General features: G+C 46.1%; 1 protein-coding gene across 3 annotated transcripts in view; it reads left to right on the top strand.

Annotated features, from left to right (window-relative positions):
* The first annotated feature begins 7,234 nt into the window (after nt 1-7,234).
* LOC101916893 (E3 ubiquitin-protein ligase TRIM36) overlaps nt 7,235-23,451 on the top strand; it is a 31,532-nt gene continuing 15,315 nt past the window's right edge. Inside the window, exons 1-3 of one of the 3 annotated variants that reach the window (XM_055791397.1) lie at nt 7,235-7,334; nt 16,191-16,422; nt 19,547-19,576. In XM_055791397.1, coding sequence (XP_055647372.1) covers nt 7,272-7,334; nt 16,191-16,422; nt 19,547-19,576 — 325 coding nt within the window. In that variant the 5' untranslated portion in view covers nt 7,235-7,271. Of the gene's footprint in view, nt 7,335-15,167; nt 15,328-16,190; nt 16,423-19,546; nt 19,577-23,451 lie in introns of those variants that run through there. The other 2 variants (XM_055791395.1, XM_055791396.1) reach the window with 2 other exon arrangements.

The following is a 23,451-nucleotide window of genomic DNA, read 5'->3' on the forward strand; positions in this document are numbered from 1 at the left end:
AGTTTGTGCAGCAAGGTTTGTACTAGCTCACTGCACGGCAGCGTGTGTGGGGCAGGAACATCTTCAGAGCAACAGCCAGGTGCTCAGGGCTGTAGATCTCTTACACTGCACCCTTGTGATGCTCGGCTTGTCCTGCACTGCAAAGCACACAGGGAACCAAACAGAACCATGATTTGGGGTTTTTGACCCCAAATACTGATGGCCAGCCTTAGCATCCATCTCACATCTGGGACAGATTGCTGCCCCAGATCCTCTCCATGCTCCACACAAAGGAACCAGGGAGCAGGAATGTCACTGTGCTTCACCCTCGGCTTTTTGTTAACACAAGGAACAATTTGCTTTGTGGTGATGTCAGATAAACTCCCCTAAATTACATTTTTTGGCTTTCTGCAGCGAATGAAGAGACGGGACGTAGCTTGATGCAAGCAAGATGTTGATGTATTGTACACAATCAGGAGTTTATACATGTTTCAGAAGCTGCGCGTTTTAAACAGATTGGTTCTTTAAGCTAAGCATTGCATACTAGGCAATCCCCGATTGGTGGTTAACTACAAACAAAGGGCACTTTCATCAATTAACAGCAAGGTGTTACCTCTCCTTGGCGCCATCCGTTCCTCATTCCCGGCATGACTCATCCCATTGATTGTTATCTATTCACATTCCTTGTCCTCCCAGGGTTTGTGGCCTACAAGCTCGAGCACATTCCTTTCAGCTAACTGATTGCCACTTTATGGTCCTGATTTCCAGGCCCCCTCCTGCAGCCTTCTGCTCTGCACTGCACATCCCTTTACATACATAAGTCAACTTTGTCTAAGCCAGTGGCTCTTTCAGGGGTCACCAGCACCTCTGCCAGCCTTCAGAGGGGGAAGCAGATGCAGGAACCCTGGCTAGCGGAGTGCTGCCTGCCCATGCTGGCTGTGACAGTGCTCCTGCCCTGCTGCAGGAAGGTACTCCAGCAGCATATCTGCCGAGTCCTGATCCCAGCTGGATACTGGTGTTAAAAGCAGGTTATTAGTGTTAAGGGTCTGGAGAGCCTTGGATGCCTGGAGGACACCAGGTGAAGGGGCAGGCTCATTCTGGTGCAGTGGGTTAGCACTTGTCAGGCTCATGCAGAGCATGGTGTGGTCTGCGCTGGCCTTGCTCTGTGCAAATTCAACCCACAGGGATCTTAATCCACTTTCAGTAGGGATTAAAGACTGTATTAACACACGGGTAAACACAGGGGAAGAGCTTTATTGCAGGAAACACAGGGCGTGCCATTTTGGAAAGGAAAGTTAACTCAAACCTAATCCTGGTGTAGTTAAGCTGAAAGAAAAGTGCAGGAACCCAGCTGGTGCATTTAAACCTCAAAGGCATAAATTGTACAAGCTTTGTAGAGTGATGTAATAATCTCTGAATGCCAGCTGAGCCTGAAAAGTTTTCATGTCTGTGCTGCTTTCTTCAGAGCCTTTGCTGTTACAGACCTGCCCTTTCTGCCAAACTCACAAAATCACTAAAACATGGGTTTTAGTTGCATGCAGATCTCACCAGATCTCATCTTTCCTTTATCTTTCCCCGATTTGCATGTCTCTGATTTCTTTATTAAGCACATTCTTTTAAGGAAATTAATAGAATCAGTACATTAATAGACACAAGCCTGCTGTGTTTTGCTCTGTTAATATTTGTTAAAACTCTAGATACTCGAAATTCTCTTTATATTGTCAAACTTGATTAACTGGAGTTGCAACAAAAAAAGGCAATTACATTATGTATTCATGGTATGCATCATTACGTACTTTAGCTGATTCCTTATAAATATCTAATAACTCAATACATCAAATATTAATAGTAGTCTGCATACTTAACCCATATTTCTTAAATGAGCTTGTTCTCAGAGGCATGTGATATTGTGCTAGTGTCACATGGGACAGGCTAGGAGGAAATCATACATAAAGATAATTTTTCACGTAGCACAGATGCAGTTTTCACCCTATTTTATGTGTGTTTGTGCCTCACAAATACTGAATGAGTATGTTCACTGCATTTGGGCAGAGATCCTTAAACGGAGCAAGACAGCAAACCTAGAGGTAGACAACTGGTGTCAAAAAGGTCTAATCACAATAGAACAAAAAGTCTGGCTCCAAAATATTGTGGATCTGAAATTCACCTTTTATCTTTATTACATTTGCCTTTGCCAGAGGACCTAAAGCCAGAAGTAAGGGAAATGAGAGGTACAGGCTAAGGGCGAAACTCTTTCTTCTGGCTGTTAGCGGAGGATGATGTTGACTTAGCCACAGTGCAGCAGCAGAACTGCTTTAGAATCTCTTGTTGATCGTTGCTGTTTGTTTGCCATATTCAGTGTCATGGGTTTAGTGATCTTTTTGTTTTTGCCAATATATATTAGAACCAAGTATATAAAAATAAATAAAACCCTGTTTCAGTCTGGGGTGATGGGGAGTAAAAAATTGATCATTAAGGAAAGCTAGAGATATTGAGGAGTCAAAAGTCAAATTTTCCAACAGAAAGTGAAGATGTGAATTGGCAGCTGCATCGCAGAGAGAGATCTGGAGATCCCAGGGAGTCACAGGCTAAATCTGAATCCTGAGCGCGATTTATTAACACAGCTGTCAGGGAGAAGGTGCAGGCATTTGTCTGCTTGAGGTGGCCTTGGTGGGGCCTCAGCTGAATGGGGAAGAGAAGCAGAAGCACATGGTTCCCTGACCCCTCATCAAAGGACTGCAGATGGTTGTGCTCCTTTTTCTTCTTCAGAGCAGCACAGGTGAGAATGGGGAGGTTGGGATGTGGGTGGGCGCGTGGAATCCCCTTGTGGTGCTGAAAGAGCTAGAGGGGACAGGGTTTGTTGCAGGGAGAGGTTTACATCTGCATGCAGGTACTTTGAGCTTTGAAATACAGCTTGCTCTCATTTGTCCTGTTTGTAAAACCTTTCCAGCCATCAGAAGGTCTCATCTGTTTTGTGGAAAATTTTTTTTCTGCTAGTGACAGTTCCCATATATATATTACTGCCAGTGGAAGGAAGCAGTTTATACAAAATTCATAAACTATTTACATGAATTCTCTTTAATATTGCTCAAGGTGGATCCAGGCCCTTAAACACTGTTAGGAGAATAAAAGCGGGTTGCAATCCTTACCAGAGGCATGCACACTTGGGTATGCATTTAAGTGGTGTTATTTTTTCAAGATTTCAAATAATTGTTCAAATGTACAATTTAACACTGAATACCGGCACAGTTTCCCCCTACCTTTAACATCAGCTTTCTTGCATCTCCATTGCTCTGGCATTGCAATTGTGAATGAGAGCAGAGTCCTCTGAGATGGGATGGAAGTACATCTATACAGATCCATTTCCCCCATGCATACTATAAAATGAAAGCACTTCTTCCTTCCTCCATACTGAATTATTTGTTAGCCCTTCCCATATCAACACCTGCAGCTGGGTTCAAATGCTCTTTAAGTAGATTTCCTCAGGTAATGTACGGGTGCACAGTGGGAGAAGACCCCCCCTCAGGATGCTAAACGGCTGCCAAGGGTCCATGCTTGAGTGGATTTCCTGTATAATGGAAATTATGGAATAAAGGGAAAATGCCTTACTATCCTAGGGGAGCAGAAAGAAAAGAGCATCTGAGCAGGCTTTACTATTCAGATTCAGTTCAGAAGTAGAAATTAAGATGAAGAAGGAGAGCAACCAGAAAATCTGGAGCTGCCACTGCTCTCCTGGGAGAGTCAACATAATTCACAGGTCAGGAAACACAGATTTCCTTTATATTTCAGTTTCTATACCAATGTGCAAAGACATAGCACTGTGTTGCGTGACATTTCAGCATTGCAATACAGAGCCAGTTTTTACATTGGTATAAAATTATACCAATTAGTTTACATCTGTTGATAATCTGGCCTGGGATCCTTGCTTTTTTGGAGACCTGCTTCACGTTCAGTTGATAGAAAGCAAATAAAATAATTCTACTGATTCATTTTAACATAATATGACATGCTCTGAGATTGATAATTCCATGACAACCAAAGGTTTGAATCCATTTTCAGACATTCTGCTTCCACATAAATGAACTGACCAGAGTGAAGAAACAAACGGAGGAAAAGTGTGAAAAGCAATTGCATGTTTGAGATTTATGTGCAACAGGTGAGTAGCTTCCAGCTATTTCTGACATACAACCTACCTTGGTAAAGGTTGTGTAAAACACAGTGACTGGTTACCAAGAGGGGTGAAAGTCCCTGGCCTACCAGCTGCAACACAAAGCTTCTCCATCTGTCTCCAGCCTTCCAAGTGCACATTCCCCTGTCAGCCTGTAGCCACTCAAGACAAAGGCTGGCACAAACTGACTTCCATCCAAGAGGAGGTAAACAGCAGCCCTCAGAATGGCTGCAGGAATCAATATCTGCTGCAAAGAATAGTCACAAATTCCTAGGTAGTCTGGATCTATGGTCATAGCTTGTGTTAATGATACTGAACCAGCCACAAGGCTCTGGCCAGGCTTGCAGAAATACACTCTTCTGCAGGGCTGATGGCAGAAAGCGCTGTCATACAGGGGCCAGGATTATCCCAGCAGGAGCTGCTTGGGAGGATGCCATTGCTGAGGCTGTGAAATCAATGCAAATGTGTTTTGTGGCATCCTCCTGCTTGCCTATCACTGGCAGCCACCTGAACCTGGAGGGCTAACAGAGCTAACACTGAAACTAAACCACTCCAAGGAAAGAGCATGAAAGAACCATAAGCTGCTTCTGTCTTCTCCTGTATCCCTCTTGCTCTGGCTGACTTCATGACTTGAGCTACATTTACATGTCTTTACATTTACAGAGCACTCTAGCAAGAACCACAGCACTCCCTGATCTGGAGGACAGCACAGCTCAGGTGTGACTGGGGTGTTGATCCATTTATGGATGCAGGAAATGAGGAGATGGAGGGAAGGGAACCAGGAATCATCCTTTCTGTCACATGTTCTTGAACTTCAGTGCAGGCTGGCCATAACCTACAGTGTGTAGGAGAAAGGGCAAGAAGAAAAAAAAAAAAAAAAAAAAGAATAAAACCCCACCTAATCACATTGGCGCAGAAAAAAAGGTAATGAGACAGCAGCCAGAAATTCAGAGCACATAGTTCAAAATGCTGGTGTGATCCACGGCCAAAGAATGCAAGGCAAAAGCGCCAATTCAGACCAGGCGTGTGGTGTGTGCACCAGGGGAGAACCTTGTCTTGAAGGCCTTGGGAGATGGTTGTTGGGGTTCATTTAACATGCACATGACAAAGCTGCAGTGAGATTCAGCTGCAAAGGCGCATCCAGCTCAAAGGGTTCCAGTGGAGTAAGGAGCTGCACATTGTCTTCTTGCACTGCAGAGCATGAAGTGTTGTAAATTCCTTGTCTTTTCACACAGTCTGTCATCACTGAGCAGTAAGGTCAAAGCTATGTTTGCTGGTTATCATTTGGAGATTCACACCAATATCATGGTACAACCTTCCCTGACATGGGGATGCTGCTGTTGCTTAGGCCACCCCCAGCATGATGTCCCAGCACGGTGTCCTGCAGATGATTGCTGGACTTGAGCAGCTTGGGAGAAGCGAGGCACTCCTTCAGGCCGTTCCTCAACCCAGCCTCAGCCAGCCTTGCTCTCTGACAGCCCTTGACACTGACCCAAAGAAATTACAGTAGTAAAAATTTCCTACACAAGTACCATTTGGTGAGCCAGAATTGGATCAGAGAAGGAAAATATCTCACATTGATACATTGTGCATCGAGGACCTCTCAGCTGTGTGGGTGATGACAGCTGACTGTCCCCTGCACCGATGCCCATTGTTTATTCCTGGGCTGTTTGCACAAAAGCAATACGTGGAGTGCTGAAAGCCTGCCTATATCCCAATAACGAGCTATTTGATTAATGAGTCATCTGATATATATAATTGTACAGTGTCTAGTAACAGAAAAGTCTGGTAGCTATTCATGAGTCCCGTTTCCTGAGAAAGAAAGAGTATATTGTTTCAGTGAGTAACCTGTAGAGAGCATCTGGGATAACATTACTACTGTATCAGTACACTTAGGAAATACAGCCTCCAAGGGGATATATTATACTGTTATAAAACACCCTTTGGTATGTTTTCGCTACACAAGGGTGATGTGCTCCATGGGCTACCTGATAGTTGCAGCGCAAGGGTGGCTTGTCCCCTTCTGCCTCTCGGTTTGGGAGGGAGCTGGTGAGAGAGCAGTGGACTGGCCACTCACTTGTCCCTCTCCCCCAGGTCTTGGGAGCAGCTGGGACCTTTGGGTTTGGGACAGTTTGAGACCAGAGGAGGAAGAAATGAGCCAAATGCTGGCTGAAGTGACCTGTGGTGCCTCCACCAGAAGCAAGCTATTGCAGTGACATGGAGTGGAGACAGGCATGGAGCAGGGCTGCAATGCCTGCAAGGTCTCAAACACCGTTGCCCCAGCTGTCCTGTGGGGTTCCCTTGCCCACTGTGTCTGGGTGGAGTTCCACAGTGCCTCTCCTGCCAGCTGGCCTTCTTGCCTGGTGTGAACATTTCAGAGGGCCCTGCGGGCTGCCTTCCTCAAGCAGAACAAAGTGCTTGACCTGCTGGGACCAGTTTTTCTGCCACTGTTGTTTACAGGCATTTTGTATCCACCTTGAGTGGCAGCATCAGGCCTGCCTGGGATGCAGAAAAACAGATAAAAGGAGGTGTTGGAGTTACCACGCAGACATGCCACCAGCCAAGTCAGAACACACGAGACAGATCGTACATGTGACTACATACATTACATTAGTAAGTGTTCTCTGCAGATGTGTTTAGACAAACTGTCATCTAAACAAAAGCTTGGACTACAAGAAAAGCAGGTGGAGCCCGGGGACAAATGTGTCATGGGGTACCTCGGCATGCATCCCGCTTGAAGCTGTGCTTTCAAGTCTCTTTGAAAAGATGCATGCCCACCTCGGGCGCTCCCCTGGGCAGACCTGGCTGCGGCATCAGCCTCATGCCACGCGCCCCGTGAAGGCCGAGAGCGGTTTGTACGGTAACACTCAGATTTGGCGAGACCACGGTGGGTGTAACCCGCCGGCTCTCGCGCAGCTCTCACGGCCGCAGCATCTGAGCAGGGACGGTGCTCCCGGCACCTCGATGCGCGGTGACAGTCCGCCCGCGCTGCTGGTGGCCGACAGGTCCTCACGGGCGCCGTCGGTGCCGTCGGTCCCCTCGGCGGGGCGGGGAGCGGAGCGAGGGCGGTGTTCCCCGCAGCGCCACGGCCCCCCCGGCGCAGAGCGGCGGACGCGGCGGGGCCATGGCGGTGGCCGCGGACGGCGGCCGCTTCGGCTACATCTTGGACCTGCTGAAGCGGGACAAGGTAGGGGCGGCGGGGGCGGGGGATGCCGGCAGGGGTCCCGGCGGCGGCGGGCCGGTGCGTGCCGTGAGGCGGCCCCGGGGTGCCAGGCCGGTGCCGTCGGGGGTGCGCCCGGACCGGGGGGTCGCTTCCCTCCTTAACGTTTTGTTTGGGGGGTACCTGGCGCCGGGTTTAGAGCTGATGGACTTGGGGGCCCCGCCTCGTATCTGCCAGGCGCTTCCAAGGCTGCCGGATGGAAAAGTTAATACATGCGGTGCCCGATGCCACACAGCGCGACACAGCCCGGCCTCCGGCTCCTGCAAGCGGCAGTTGTCCTGCACGGTGCCGTGCCGTGCCGTGCCGTGCGTGCCGTGCGGTGCCAGCCCGGCACCGGGGGCTTTCCCTGCTGCCCAGGGTTGGGTGGGCTGCGGGAGATGCTGGAGTGAGAAGCGCCGACCCCAGGAAATGATGCAGAGTTTGCGGATATTTTGAGGGGAACTAGCATGTTTTTTGTATGTATCCATCAGTAGCTCACAAATACAAGAAGTTGGATTCCCCCCTCCTTTTCCGAGAATCCAACTTCTTGTATTTGTGAGCTACTGATGCTGATACATACTAAAAACAGTGAGTACTTCTGCTCTTACCAAAAACTCCTGTGGTGGTTTAAAAAAAATAATTAGTAGTAGTCATGGTATTTTTAAACTTAAAAATAAGTGTGGCAAACAATGGTGTCGCTGGAAAAGATTGTTCTGAATGCATCCTGAAGACCTTCAGCTCATCTCCAGAGGCTGCCTTCACACCTTGGTTTTGTGCCCACTCTTCCTCTCACTCCCTCTTCTGAAAGTTGTGGATGGGCTTTTATAGCTGGTGAGAGAGGAGTTTCCTGGGTGATTTTCTGCTTCTTCTTGCCCAAGAGTAAACATGCCTGGAGCTCAAAAGGAAAATTCATATGGCCGAGTCTTGTTCCTGTCCTTTTTATGCAATACAAAGGGTTTCAGGCAAGAAGCATCTTTTGCCTGTGATTTGTTTGTAAGAGGGCACTACGCCTGCCCCTTATCTCAAAGTTAAACAAACAGCCTGTGCTGATAGCTTGAATCAGACACCCTCTGCAAGAGCATATGGCTTGGCGGGCAGATGATTTAGCACAGTAGAGTGAAACATGCATGTTTATGGAAAACAATGCTGGTGTTTATACATAGGGCATCACATTGCCAAGTTCCATCCTCAGAGGCATTTGATGTACCTGAAGAGAGAAGGAGCAGTAGCAGCTGTGTGACCTTCACAGACTTTCCATAATGGTGGTCACTGCTTGAGGCTTTCTGAGGTCGAGCTCTGACACCTCTCACTCTCCATGTTTTCCTTTTGCATTTCTTTACCTCTAGGCAGGGAGTTTAGATTACAGCCTCTTTGTAATTTATTGATGCTTCCCAGCATCTTGGAGGTGTTCTGCTGGGATAATTAAGCTGCTTTCTCAGGTGATGTAAATCTGCATGGTAAACTGTATTTGCTTAGGGCAGGGGTCCTCAAACTTTTTAACCAGGGGGCTGGCACGGATGCAGTCATCTGCGGCTGCTTGGTTTCCCCCCCCAACCCCCGGTGGGGGGGGGGGGGGGGGGGGCGGCCGGGGGTTCTGTAAATACCAGGGGCTGGATTGAGGACCCTGGGGGGCCATATCCAGCCCGCGGGCCGTAGCTTGAGGACCCCTGGATTAGGGGCAAGGTATTACTACTTAGAGGCCCCAAGCACCCCAGTTTTCCCTTTCTCCCACATCAATAAAGCTTTTGAAATGAGGCCTGAGAACATTATCATGCTTTGGATTTACTGTTAAGCATCTGGTTTTCACTGAACGAAGAACTGTTAGAGAAACAGGATGTTAACAACGATACTTTACACTCGCACTCACCTTTCTCTGCATATGATCCCAGCAGGTGTGATACATCAGCTCTTAGACCCTGGGCATGCGACCTCTTTCAGCAGTTGTGCTGTGTTTCCACTCAGCTTCCAGCCTCTGTCAGGCCTCTCAAACAGGGCAAATCATTATATATAATCATTATATATCGCTTTTCCCTGGGGGAATGTCACTTCAAAAACCTGTTATCTCCTTTAATGATCTGTGCTAATTATTCCCCTATGACTCAGTTTCACACACAGACAACTTGCACATCGTACCTGGAACAGAAAGATGCACGTAACACTTTCAGCCCCAATAAAACAGTCCTTGCATAATCCATATACCCACAACATCTGTTTAGATTCACTGCAACACACTGTGAGATATCCTGGGCCTCTGAGGCACCTGTCAGAAACGTCACAGCAGCATCTGAGCACTCCAATTGTTAATCTGTCTTTTAACCCAAGTCACCTTTTTGTGGAAATACCCGTCACAATGCAGACGTAATTGGGCACACTTCTGGACACGTGGTAAATGCAAGAAAGTTGTTGTTCAAGTAAAGGTCTATTCTCCTCACAGGGACCCAAAACCCAGACAAGCTCTTTCCTAACAGAAACAGATTAACAATTCACTGCATTTTATACCAGAGGTACTGAGGCAGAAGGAATTCCATGACATTCTTTCAGGACTCTGAAATCCCAGTTCAGATCACAGCAAGGATGGACATTCAACACTCAAAATGACATAGTATTCTAGAAATGGTTCCAGGTTTCTTTTTTCCTCTTCGTCTCCATTGTCTATAAGTTTCCTTTTGCATCAGTCAAACACATGAACATCCCCACAATTGTTCACCCTCACTCCATTCAAAGTTGTTTAACTTGCATAGATATATGCTCTCTTCAATGGAATACATCTGCTTCTCTTGTATTATTGACTTCAAAGAATTTTTAAATGCTGTCAAGAAATACTTGTGTCTGATGGGTAACTGATACCATTGTAGTCCATTTTGTAGAACCATTTTCAGGCATTTTTCTGTAAGCAGAATAAATTCAATAAACCAATGTGAATTTCAGAGAGAGGCTAGCAGCACTGACACTATGTTTGTGCACCGTTGATTTTGTTGAAATAAAGCTCTTGGCATACTCCATTTGTAATCAATGCCTCACCCTCTGTTTTATTCCCTCACTCATTTCCTTTGTTTTGCCATCTATTCCTACCATCCCCATGGTTTGCAGAAACTGACACGTTTGTGACTCATAAGGAACAGCTTTAAAACCACTTCTCCAGAAAAAAGCATTTAGAGAAATAGTTACTATTAAACCCAAAATATAAACCTCATATAATGTGAATACAAGAAATAAAAAAAATAATTTGAAGAGCATTTCAAATCCTGCATGCTCTCCACCTGGCTCCTGTATGTGACACCTGATTTCTGTCCCTCTCTTCTGCCTGGTTGCATATAGTGACTGATGTACAATTCTCTCATGGTAGCATTTCAGCTTTTCTGCTGGTGAATGTAAGGGATAGAGCTACACAGGGATTAAAAAACTGAATCACATGAGAAACTGGAGAAAAGAAATATAGTAAAATTTACTAGCAGCTGTGGGGGCTGGTGGGTTGCTCTGGGCTGCCTGACTTAGCTGGAGTTCTGCTCCTCATCCTTTAGAAGATAAAGCTTTACATATTCCTTGCTTATGTGTAGGAAAGAGCTTGTCTGGGTTTTGGGTCCCTGTGAGGAGAATAGACCTTTACTTGAACAACAACTTTCTTGCATTTACCACGTGTCCAGAAGTGTGCTCGATTACGTCTGCATTGTGAGGGGTATTTCCACAAAAAGGTGAATGGGTTAAAAGAGCATGTAGAAGATAACTTGTCATTCAGTTTCAGGTGACAGCTGGTTAGACGTTTCAGAGGAGCCAGAATCTGAAATTTAGCTGCTAAGAGAAGTTAAAATCCAGTTTGCCTTCACAGTTTTTAATCTGAGTTAATTAGCTGGGTTAGTCAGCCTGTGTGACAAAGGTGTGTTTCCACAGTTTGGGCATGTCCTCATCACTCCAGCAGTGGGTTCTTTGAAGCACCTACCAGAGCATGGGATGTGACACAGCGAGGGTGAGAGGCTAGCCATGCCCTGCATGCCAGGGGTAGCTAGAATCTGAAGCGAAGGAGAGAAGGCAGCAGGACAGAATAGCAATTCCCTGTGCGCTGTGTGTGTATTGTTCATGGGTTTTGTGCCATATCTTTACGGTGCCAGAAACTGAGCCTGTGGCTGGGCTTTCTGTAAAGTTGATTTAATTTTTTTATTTTAATGTAAACCTCTTATATTCCAAATCCTTTTAAAAATAACCGTTTGTGCTAAACAGTAATAATTTGTTCACCGGTATGAATCTTCCCTAGTTCAGAGATGGAGTGTGTTTTGATTTGTCATGTGTTTTTGGGAAACCTTTTCATTATTATTCCTCCCTTTGCTTGGCAAGGGGTTTACTTCTGGAGGGAAACAGCAGGGTGCTGTGTGGACTGCTGTCTGTAGGTGCTCTTTGGATGCCCTGCAGCTGCTGCTTTCCAGGTGTCCTGAGCGTGAAGCAGAGTGCTGTACACATAGCAGTAAGTAATAAAAGTAAGGATGTACTGAGCCAGCTCAGCACACTTTGAGATGTGCCAGCTACAGATCCTACCCAAAGCTGATTGCAATCCCAATATTATGGCAGTTCAATGAGGACAGTCTTTATTTGCTCAGTGCTCTGTGCATAGCAGTGTCTCATATGACCTTCCGGACTTGTTTGGTCCAGCCGACCAAGTTATGGGCAGATAAACACCAGAATGAAAGGATGAAGGATTAATATTTTTATGGCAAGGGATCTTCAATCATCGTTATTTTCATTTTGAAACACCCACGGTCTATAGGCCCTTGGTGGCTGTCCAGGGAGATGCAATGAAGGGTAACCCTCAAGAAGACAAAGATCAGCCTGTATTCCTGAGCCAAACCAGGCACATTTCTCTCAGGCATCTTAAAGTCTTGCCTTATTGCTGAGCAAACAACGTATCTTTCAGCCTGCATGACTGAAAAAATCCTGGGGAAAACAGTCATCTTCAAGGTGCAACTTTTCAAGGCTAACTAGAGAAGCAAACTGCATCACTGACGATGTACAGAGACTGGGATGAGGGCTAAAACCCCACTGCATCCATCCTGGCAGAAAATACTTCCATTGCACAGGGAGAAAAGTGTCTGCCTGCTGCCTCAGTCCCCAAGACAGTCATGTTAGCTCAGAAGCAAATCTCCCTCTTCACCCTCTGTATCTTTGCTGTGGATGCACTGGCTCTCCTCTGATGCAAACCTAGTGCAAGGCAAGTAGTAGCAGTTCAGTTGGAGTGCAGACCAGCAGAGAACAGGCTCACGCTTGAGCCATGGTGGCAAAGGCAGCATGAAAAAAAACCACGCTTTGGAAAGCTTTGGCCTGAGGACCTGACTGCTGAAGGCAGGGGAACTGTTGCCAGAACCTCCAGCGCGCTTTGGGGCAAGGCTGTGTTTCTTCATGCAGCAGGACCCCAGATGCGCTCTATAACAAGCGTGGGATTTCTATAGCTTGTTGAAAGCCGGTGCCACATCCTTCTTTGAATTGTACTGAGAGTTAATGCAAAGGAGCGCTTGGGAGACTGCTGCATACCAGTGATTAAATTAACAAGCCCATTTAAACTGAGGTAGGAGGGAAAATAGGATGACAACCCCCACTCACTCCAGTTTCTCTCTTGTGCTGCTCTCTTGGGAGTGCAAGACATGCCAGCAATGCCTGGTCAGACCCTGCCTGCTGGGGGGGCAGGAGTGAATTATGAAGGATGTGTTGAACTATCTTGACACTTCCTCATGTACAAGGAGTCCATCATTAGCAGAACAGGTGCCCAACCAATGCACGAATGTGGTTGGAAACAAAGCAGAAAGGTAGGTCAGACTTCTGTGGCCAGGCTGGTCTTGCTGACTCCTTCTGCAGAGGCTAATGACAGGAGTCTTTTCTGATGGTGGTTTGTACTCTTACCTGTTTAATGTACCAGTGATTCCTAACTGTTGTTTTTTTCTCCCAGTACCATAAAGCTAGTGCAAATTTTGGCACTGCAAATGTAGTAGTCCTAGGCTGGGGGAGGACCAAAAGGCTAGTAAAGTGTGAGTGCTGAAGTGTGGTTTTTCCCTTTGGAGGCCTTTGAGGACCTATTCATCCATGTAACTTCTTAAAGTGGTGGAGGAGGAGGAGGTGGTAATTAAAATCCTGTTCTAAAGTACCCTGAAGCCTGAGCAAACAGGCACACAAACAAGCTAATAATACCTTAATGATCTATTAAGGGATTGAACAAAGAGTCACTCACAAGTCCTGGCAGTAACAGCAGTTGGCACTGTGGTCCATGTGAAGGCTGTGGGAGGACAGGAGGAAAGTGTGTGCTCCAGGTTTGTCCATGCTAGCAACACCCACCTCTGCTGGCACCTACACCTCTGGTATGAAATGCAGAACAGTTTGCATTGCTGTGTCACCAAAAAGAAAATTTCTCCATAGTGTTTCAAAGGCAGCAGTAGAGTGAAAGGGGCTTTGTTCTGGTCTGTGGCGGATAGTTTACTTGGCCCCAGGTCAACCACATCCAGCGTCAGCCACGGGTAGCGTGCAAATGTAGTCAAGGGCTTATTAAGTGCTGCATCCTTCAAAGCCTGCCTGTAACATCGGGAAATGTGGGGACAGTAGAGGTGGTTAAGGGATACCATAGTTATTCAGATATTTGCAAATCATTACTCAAAACATAGTTGGAAGACTAACAGTTCATGTCCCTACCAACCCTTTCTCCCCACCTGCTCAGTTAAGTGACATGTTCCAGTTTGAATATACATACTGCGCATTACTGGCTCCAGTTTGAATATACATACTGCGCATTACTGGCTCCAGTTTGAATATACATACTGCACATTACTGGCGTTACTGGCACCGTTTTGAGCACAGTACTCTGTGTTTTTATGATGGTGGTTTATAAAGTAAATGTAACATCTTCATGTGTTCTCTAGAAAGTTCTTCTTTGTAGTATTAGACATGCGAAAACATCACCTCTGTCTTCATAATTTCCAGCTGTCATTTTCTATTCAAATTTCACGTCCAGGCCACCGAAGACCAGATGTAAATAGCGGCCAAAAACCAAATAAGGCATCTCAAGTGTGTTCCTTTTATTGACTCATATGCAGGGTAATTCTGAGGGGGAAAAGGAACTTCTTGTTCTGGTATTAGTCTTTTAAATAGGCAAGTAGGTCAAATTTAGGGTTTATCAAACTGTCGGCATTTCGTCGTCCAGGCAGTCCAGGCTCCATCCACTGTGTAACGTAAGGAGACGGTACGCTCTCACCCCCGGGTTTCCCAGCTGGCGATTTTCCCCCCGGGGCTGACGCTGCGCTAACTACCGGCGGCGCCGCGCTCGCAGCGGCTGCAGCCGCGCCTCGGCCAAACCCGCCGAGGCTGGGGACGTAAAACGCATCCCCGTTTGCCCGGCGGGCGGTGAGAAGGGCATTTGCTGCGCCTCCTCCAGCGGACACGGGGCGCGGGGGTCCCGCCCTGCCCCTGCCTTCGCGGCCCAGCTGCCGCGCGAGCCGCCCGGTGGCGCCCGCGCTGGGGACGCGGCGGGGCAGCCCAGCCCGCGGGGACCGGCCCGAGTCTGCGCCGCGCCGGGCACCGCAGGCAGTTAACGGCGGCGCCTCGGCGGGGAAAGCACGAAATGCCCCCGCCGCTGGGACGGGCGGCGTGCCCGGTGCCGCTGGGCGGAAGAACACACTGAAACAGTGACACCGGCGGGGCCGGCGGGCGCGGGCGGGGCCGCGCACCCCCCCCCGGGGCGGCTGGACAGCTCCGTCGGGCCCGCCCGGCGCCGCCCCGCCCCCTGCCGGCCGCCCCGCCCCTGCCGCGGTGGGCGTTGGCCGCCCCGCCCCGCCGGTGCCCGGTGCGGAGCGCGCTCGCCATTGTGCCGTAGGCGACGCCCCTGTCCCCGCCCAGAGGACGGCAGCCCCGCCGGGTCGCCGCCCGTCTGGCCGGCCTAACAGCGCTCCGCCGGGCGGGCAGCCGCTGGCGCGGGGCCGGCGCGGGGATGGAGGGGTGCCAGCTGAAGAGCCCGGTAAGCGCCGGGGGGGAGCCGGGGGGCGCGGCCGGCGGGCCGGGGCTTGTCCTTCCCTCCGCTCTCGCGGCTTGTGCCGCGGGCAGGGCTCGCACGGAGACCTTCGGACGGGGCGCGGTGCGCGCAGGGGACGCCGCCGGAGGCACATCGGTGCAGCCGGCCTGACGCCGGCGAGCCGAGCGGCGGCAGCCCAGGAGGGGCCGAGCTGGGCGGGCGGTGCCTGCGCCGGCAACTTGATGCTTCGGCGGGGCTCGGCCGGCAGGTGCTGCGGGCGGGGGGCGACCGGAGAGCTGCTGCACCCACCAGGGCTGCGCTTCTGCGCAGTAAATAACTAAATAAATAATGTTCCTGACGCGGAACTGTTAGCCCAATGAAGTCACAGCGGTTCCAGCCCTTAAACGCGAATTACAGGCGGGAAAGCCTGTTGTTTAACCAGTCAGACGCTTAATTTCCCCACCACCCCCCTTGAAAAACGAGTGAACAAGCTGACTTAGACGTATGGCTTCCTATTGTTGAGAAGCACGGTTGCTTTCGTTTCACTAGGTCCCCGAGTAGAATTAAGACTACTCCCCTCCTCTCCTTTCCACCCCTGCAATGCAGACGTGACCTAAGGATGAACCGGCTTTGCCTGGTGGCGGTGCTCGTTTCAGCTGAAGTGAACGCTGGCAGCGCTTTCGCAAACCTTCATTGAGATGTGTTTGCGGTGTTAGCCAGAGGAGTGCTCCAAACCAGCTAGAGCTGTGTGGAACAATGATTCTACAGAGCTGGGTTTTGGTGACATGCAGACGTACAGCTGTGCCGTAAGTCTTGCTGGCTCATGTTTTCTGCACTTACCCTTGTTTCTCCCTCTTTCTGTCACGAAGGTTACCATTAAGGGGATCGAAAGGGAGCTCATCTGCCCAGCATGCAAGGAATTATTTACCCATCCGCTGATCCTCCCATGCCAGCACAACGTGTGTCATAAATGTGTGAAAGAAATACTCTTTGCATTCGAAGACTCTTCTGTTGATGGAGGGTCTGAATCCTCTAATCAGAGTAGCCCTCGAATTAGAATCACTGCTAGTGTGGACAGAATTGACAGGATTACTAGATCAGGTATGTATCAGAATTTTTGCACCTTTTCCTAATTTTATGCATTAGATTGATTTATTTGAGCTGAATAGCATCTGCGTTGGTAAAATGCCTTCCCAGTACTCCTGATGTGGTTAGAGAGATGGCTTAGTAATAGTACAAGTCCTGTTCATTCTGTGGCAAGAACAATGGGAGTATTTTTAAGAACAATGCACATTATTTCATATATAATAGATTTGTCTTTGCGGTATCCTGTAAATCTTTGTAACCATTGTGCTTGTTTATTCTTTTATTTCAGTTACATCAAGATGCAATAGCATTACTTTCAGTAGCATTGAGATACGGATTATCAGCAATTGTATTGCCTGTCAGTAGCACTTTTGAGGTGGTTCCGTCAGGTCTTGGCCAGCCTAAATTCAGTAATTCTGACTTCCTTCTGAGCGTCTGCAGACTTTGAAAATGATAGTTTTGTCCTACTCATTTTAACGGAGCACAGATGACTGTAAGATGAGTGCGAACAGTCTCTTTCAGTGAGGTCTGCTCAAAGCTTTCAAGAGGGCTTAGTTGTAAGACTCGGTGCTCTTTGTGACAGCACACCAGAAAGATTCTTACAGCTGTCCATGTAATCCACAGATGAGTTGATCTGCTTTTGCACAGATACATCGAAAGTGCTTTGTGCATCCTATACTGCTTGAAAGAAACCTTGTCTTGGCTTTTAGGCTTCCTTCTGACATAATTATCCACTTTAAAACCACACTCCACTGGTGCTCTGGAAGAGTCACCCATGAGACAAACCCTGAAGCTGTATCTTGCATTTCACATGTTACAAATGTTCATCCTCCCTTTCCCCGTTTTCAAAACTGAAATGTTTCATTTCACCCACTTCTCTTAAAGAACTACTGAGTTGTTAGTAGTGGTACTCTTTCAAATCAGTTTGATAAGTGAATGCTGTGTTTGCTGTGGCTTGGCTGGTTGAGGCTTACATGATTTTGAGGGAATCCCCAAGCCAAATGGTCAGTTATCTTCATTACAGTCCTGTTTTCTGGACATGGGGTGCACAGCCCCACAGTCACCGTGTAGCTCTGCATATACTTTCTGAGCCCTCTCTAGCTGCAGTGTTACGTAAGTTGGAATGAGAAGGACCCACTGGTGACTGCCTTCTTCCGAATCCAAGCCTGTTCCCTTTTTTCCTCAGTAAGCATAATGTTCTGGCATGGCATTGTATTCATGGATTGAAGTGGTCACCAGTTTTGGGTGCAGCTGTCTGGTTTATGTTTTTACAGCGTGGACATAGGAGTGCCGAGTTGGGTGCCTTGTGGACTGTGCAACTTGCACTGTGGGCAACCTGACCTTCCTGTGAAAACTGCCTTGGGAAGCGTGGGAGTGTCACACAGCCTGTGCATGGGGAGCAGCTTCCCCCTGCTCTGGCTCCACCACTGCCATCAGCAGTGTAAAGCAAGGAGCTAGTGCTTTATCTCCCATCAAAAGCTTCCCTCCAGCTTGCTCTCCATCAGGCAGTAGAAACAGTGATCTAGCATGATATGGCCTGCACATGGTGCTGTGGCATAGTCTGCCCTGTGCTCAGGAGAAGCAGAGCTCCCTCAGGAACCTGACATTTAATTACTACTAGATTTGCAGAGTTAAGTTTGCAGTGCCGCCATAGCTCTGCTTGCACGATTTAGCATTGCTACTTCCTTATGCCCATAACGACAGGGCAAGAAAGACCCGTTCTTGGTACTCCTGCCCCCTGCCCCCAAGATGTATACATGGAAATTGTTGCAGCCGTTGTAATCTTTAAATCCACAGTAGTCTGCCACCGTCCCAGTAAACTGATGGGAAGTTATGTGTTTTCTCCTCATCTGACCTGCTAGCAGAGGGAGATGAATGCTTTCCTAAAGACTTCTTACCCGTTTGAGTAGCAAGAGAGGGTTGAGACTTGGAAATAATGGGCTTCCTCCTCTTCCCCTCAAAGAGTGTTGAGCAGATGCACATCACAGGAAGACTATCTCAGACAGTTCAAATCTGCAAAATGAAAAGCATATGGAAGTGTGAGCTTTAAATAATATATTTGGAAATTCAGGTTATACTATCTTCACTTCTAATGTTACAGGCATTATACCTCCATTGCTATGTGGGTGTGATATTTGTTCTCAGATGTTTGGTACCAGTAATGTTTAACCAGCTTGCAATTTACATTTGTACAATTCTCATCCTGCATCTGAAGTGTCCATACTGCACATTGCCTTGCTTAATTAATTGTGTGATCCTTAGGGGAATTTGTAATGAAACAGCTCCGTAAGAGAGAAGAATGTACAAGAAAACATCCCAAGTGGGACCTCACATGTATAACAAAAAACTAATACAATTTCTGGTAGGCTTGTGCAGGGCATGTCACTGTCCAGACATTATCATTATATTTGAAAATGGACATGATACCTTCCTGCTGCTGTGGGTTTTTTCCTTTTTTTCACTTAAGGAATCCCTGCTATCTCCATGAGGAGTATCAGCTATTTACAATTATTTTGGCATTTAAATTCTTGAGCTGCCAGAAGGAACTGGTCCAGATTCTTGTGTTTGTTGTGCAGATGCAGCTTGCATTTTTAAATACAATTTATCTTAACAGAAAAAGGCCAGAACTGGTAGAACTCTTTATTTTTCAGTTGAAATGGAGTGCATTTGTCTCTTAAAATCTAACATGTTGGTTTAAAAAATTCCCACTGTTTATATTGTATATAAAAATAATTTTTGATTTAAAAAATCATGTTGCATATAAAATGAAAATAAAGGATATTTCTTCTTGCTAATCTATTTTCTGTAATGTTAGTGTAATTATAGTGTTGGTGTAATTGAAGTATGTAATGTGGTTATGTTGACACCTGTGCAGCACTGACAGATGATGCAGAAACTGAATGTTTGAAATCTCTCCCTGAACCCCCCTCCCCATCTATTCTTTCTCCTTTTTTCTGTTCTGCTTAAATACTACAGTTGTTTCATGTGCTAGGAAATAAACATTCTTGCCTTTCAGCCCTGCAGTATTTTAACAGCCACAGGAGAGAAAAGAGTTGATGCTTTTCATTTGAACCATTGTAAACCCAATAGCATACCTAATTTTTTGGTTTCTAAACAGCTTTCTGTTCGTTGTTTGCAGCCTCACAGAGGAAATCTTTTGGGTGGAGAGGTAGAAATGCTTCACTTCTTGTATTGGCTGGAGATAGTCTAGCATTTAGATCTCAAGTTATTGTTGGTCAGCATATAGCTTTTTGTCAGTGGTCAAGTCCACAAAATGGCTTTTGCAGTGAGCAAAGGTACCGCAAAGGACTTCTGTAAGGAAAGCTTTTCATTCTGTTTAACACTGACTTAAAGGTCAACTGGACTGGAATTCAGTTAATGTATTGGAATATATTTTTTTCTTGTGTGTACACATGACTGAACATACATCGATGGGTGCAAACACACATGTTCTCTCTTCCCTTTAAAATAAAACCCCAACAGTCACCCCACCCCAGCCCCTTTTTAATTTTGAAGAGTTTACATGCCCAAGTTTCAGTAAAATTGCTGTCTTGCTGGTAGTGAAGTGCAATTGCTAGATTGATCTTTGTAACATTGAGAGGTCATGGTTGGCCATCGCTTGTAATTGGAAGAAAATACTAGTTCTTCATTCTGTCGGAGCCCACTTAATTTGATAAATAAGCACATTGAAATTTACACCATGTTAACCTGAGTAGGTAGTTCTGGATCTGGCAATTTAGTATGGCACATGAATATATGAGGAAAGCTAAATATTTACGTTTATACACTTGTCACATTTGGCAAGTTTAGTATCACCAGGTTGAAGGATAGCCAGTGTCTTTTTGTTTTAAGTATATCTCGTTTCCAAAACTGAGCTAGTCGGATCATCTCAGCCAGTGTGTGGGCTTGTTAACATAAATATTTTTTTTTCATGTGATGCTCTGTCAAAAGCGGAACACACTTCCCCCCTGCCCACCCCCCCCAAGCTCAATGTTGTCATAATATTGGCAGTCACATGAGCAATCTGTAGAAACTGTCTTTCAAGAAAGACATGAACTGAGCTAAACACAAATCTGAATTTCACACTCCGTGGAGGACAAAGCGGCTAATCGAAAGGGGAAGTTTAAATTGCTTAGTTGAAGACTGAAAGTATCATAAAACAAAGATACTGCAGGACACTGGCAGACCTCTTGGAAAGCTGTCCTTATCTGCTCTTTTTGCAGAAAGCACCCTTTATTTGGGGAAGATTAAAGTATCTGAAAATGACATTTTGCGGCTATTGACTTACCTCACTTTTTCTTTTCTTTCTTCCTAAAAATCCACCCAAAAGCATTAACTGAGTTTCAGGGGGTGGGGTGTATGGCAATATACCTTTATATTTTTTTTTAAAAAAATTCTATGAAAATCCAGTTGACTTTTAAAATCTTTATTTTTTCAAACTCTCACACATTTAACTTCCATGTCTTCCATAATCATAAAACTCTGGTGATACTGTTTACTTGGAAAACAGAATTTTACCTTTAAGATGTCCTATCCCTTTGCAAACCATCAGCTGCAGGCTGGGCTTTTCATTTTCAGTGTTGGTACCTCTCCTTGGGGAGAGGACATTTAGACATTATCTTTAAAAGACATAGTGAAGATTGCTCTTTGACTTAAGTCTTTGCAACCTGTATCCTAGTATTTGTGAGTTTGGAATCTTAAGCATAAACATGTTGTACTAATTTTTTAGTTACTGATTGAGGTATTAATTGCAAGTGGAGCAGTCTGTTTACAAATCACAGTGGAAAATTTCTTGTGATGATCCTAATATTTCACAATTTGTTTGTTGTAAACCAGAGTAGCAAAGTGTGAAAGAGAATATCTGGAGGACCTAAGTTTCTCTGAGATGCACATCTAATATGACTACAAAATCCATGGGTTCTGCTGCTCTGTTTCTTTGTGTGCCTGTGTTTTTTTTTTACATATATATATATAAATATTTTTTTATATATATATTTAAATATATAAGCAGAACTCAGTTTTAGCAAAGTGGACACAAGACAGATAGGAGAGATAGTGCTCAAAGTAATTTATCACTTCATCAGTGCTTTCTGTTTTAATATACAAGTGTAGAAATCCTATAAGCAGAAAGCAGAGTAATCCTTGCTCCAAGTTAGCATTTTAACACTTGCAAAGAAGAGGATGTTAACATGCTTTAAGTGTTGAAGTGGCAGAGCATGCCGAGAAGCTTAGCAAGTAAACTTCCAGGGTTTAAAATGGGGAAAAAAACAATCCTAGGCTCTTGGAGTGCTGTTAGTGAAAAGAGATGAGACATCTGAAGGTGCACAGGGCTTCCTGGATACTGGATTGCTTTCTGAGAGCAGTGTCACCAGTCTTTGCAGAGCATGGCTCATTCATGATGACTATCTTGTTTCGGGCCACCACTGGCAGAATGAAAGGCCTCCACTGGAATGCAGCTGAAGTCACCTTTGAGTTAAACAAACATCCCTTCCACATTTGAGCCACTTGGCCAGACTTCAAAAGCATGCAACTGGATACAAATTTCAGATTTTTAAACTTGACCACTGCACCATGGGTTTTTGTTTTCTTCTTAACCGTGCTTTGTCATTTTTGTCATTGCTTGCTCTCTGCTACAGCATACTGCTTGTAGGCAGTCCCTGGACATTTGACACTATATGATTATCTTCTTAGTTTTAGCAAATCTAAGTACTCCAGATCCCTTTCTGTAGCTGTTGACTGCATGGCACTGCATGTGAAACCGTTTTTGTTTAGGCCATGGTGGAAGTCTGGAAGATGTGTGTTCCTGTGCGCAGTACTAGCTTGGAGCATACTTTGGAAATACAGTTTGTGTTTCACTCCTGTTGCTGTGCATTGCATGTGTGTGTTGCTGTGCATCAAGTTACAGGTACTGCAGGATGTGCAGTTTGGGTAATTAATTCACTTCAAGTAAGTACTAAAAAAAATTAAAAAAAAATCTCTGTTTCCCTTAGCCAGAGAATTGTATACCAGTGCCTTCTGTCACCCATACTGTTCTGTAAATGCAGTCCAGTCGTTCCGCTCAGAATCTACAGAGAGGCATGAGACCAGCTGGGTTTGTGACTGCCAGCTTGTACACACGTCTGCTCTGATTGTGGCTTCTTAGCTGATGGTCATGCATAACTACCATGGGGCACATTTCAAAGATTATTTTTAAGAGCAATTAGTTCCTTCTGAGAATTGGTTTTGTTTTGTTTTTTAAGAGACTGAAAAGGGTATGATATGAAGGGAGGTTTTGGATTAGGTAGAGCAGCACAAGGCGGATGTCTTTTGGGTAGAATCAAAGGACGCTTCAAAAACAAATGAAGCATCAGCACTTCTGGTGGAAAGATACTGACTAAATACAGATGAGGACAAATTCCCTTTTCTGAAGAAGAGCCAACTCCAACACTAGGAATTCAGCTGTAAGTCATACCTGCATTACAAATTTGTTAGTTACACCAACATACAGCCCTCAAAGGGATCTTAAAACCATGCTCCAGCTACAGGGGATGTTTTATTATTTCTGTGTAAGGGGAAGCTGAGAGGGCACACATTAAGGCTGAACAGTGGCTTAGCCTCCTTCAGAAATAGATAAAGGATTCTTTGATAGTTGTGCCCGCTGGGTTCATGAGTGAGACATGGGAATGCACTCCTTGTTCCGTAGCCTCAAGAATGTTACCCTGTAAATAGCTTTCGGGTCTGAGTGAGCCATCCCCATGAAAGGCTCCAAAGGCTCCTCCTTACCTTTGTGACCTGACTTAAGCCTTTGATCACTTTATTCTGGAGAGGAGGGGATATTTGTGCATAGCTGTTTGGTAGGAGTGCGGTTTCTTTGCCATCCCATTTTGAAATGAGAAGAGATAGATGTACCCTGTGTAACACTGCAGATTTGTGGTTCCCCAGTTCAGGATAGAGGAATCTCTCAAACACAACAATCTTAGCATCCCCTTGGTATGCAGTGCTTACTTACTAGTCCTCTTTTATCAAGTCCATTCAGCAAGGGCCAAGTCAGCCTCTGCATGTTTT

The sequence above is a fragment of the Falco peregrinus genome, chromosome Z (genome assembly GCF_023634155.1).
Source record: "Falco peregrinus isolate bFalPer1 chromosome Z, bFalPer1.pri, whole genome shotgun sequence".
Classification (NCBI taxonomy): domain Eukaryota; kingdom Metazoa; phylum Chordata; class Aves; order Falconiformes; family Falconidae; genus Falco; species Falco peregrinus.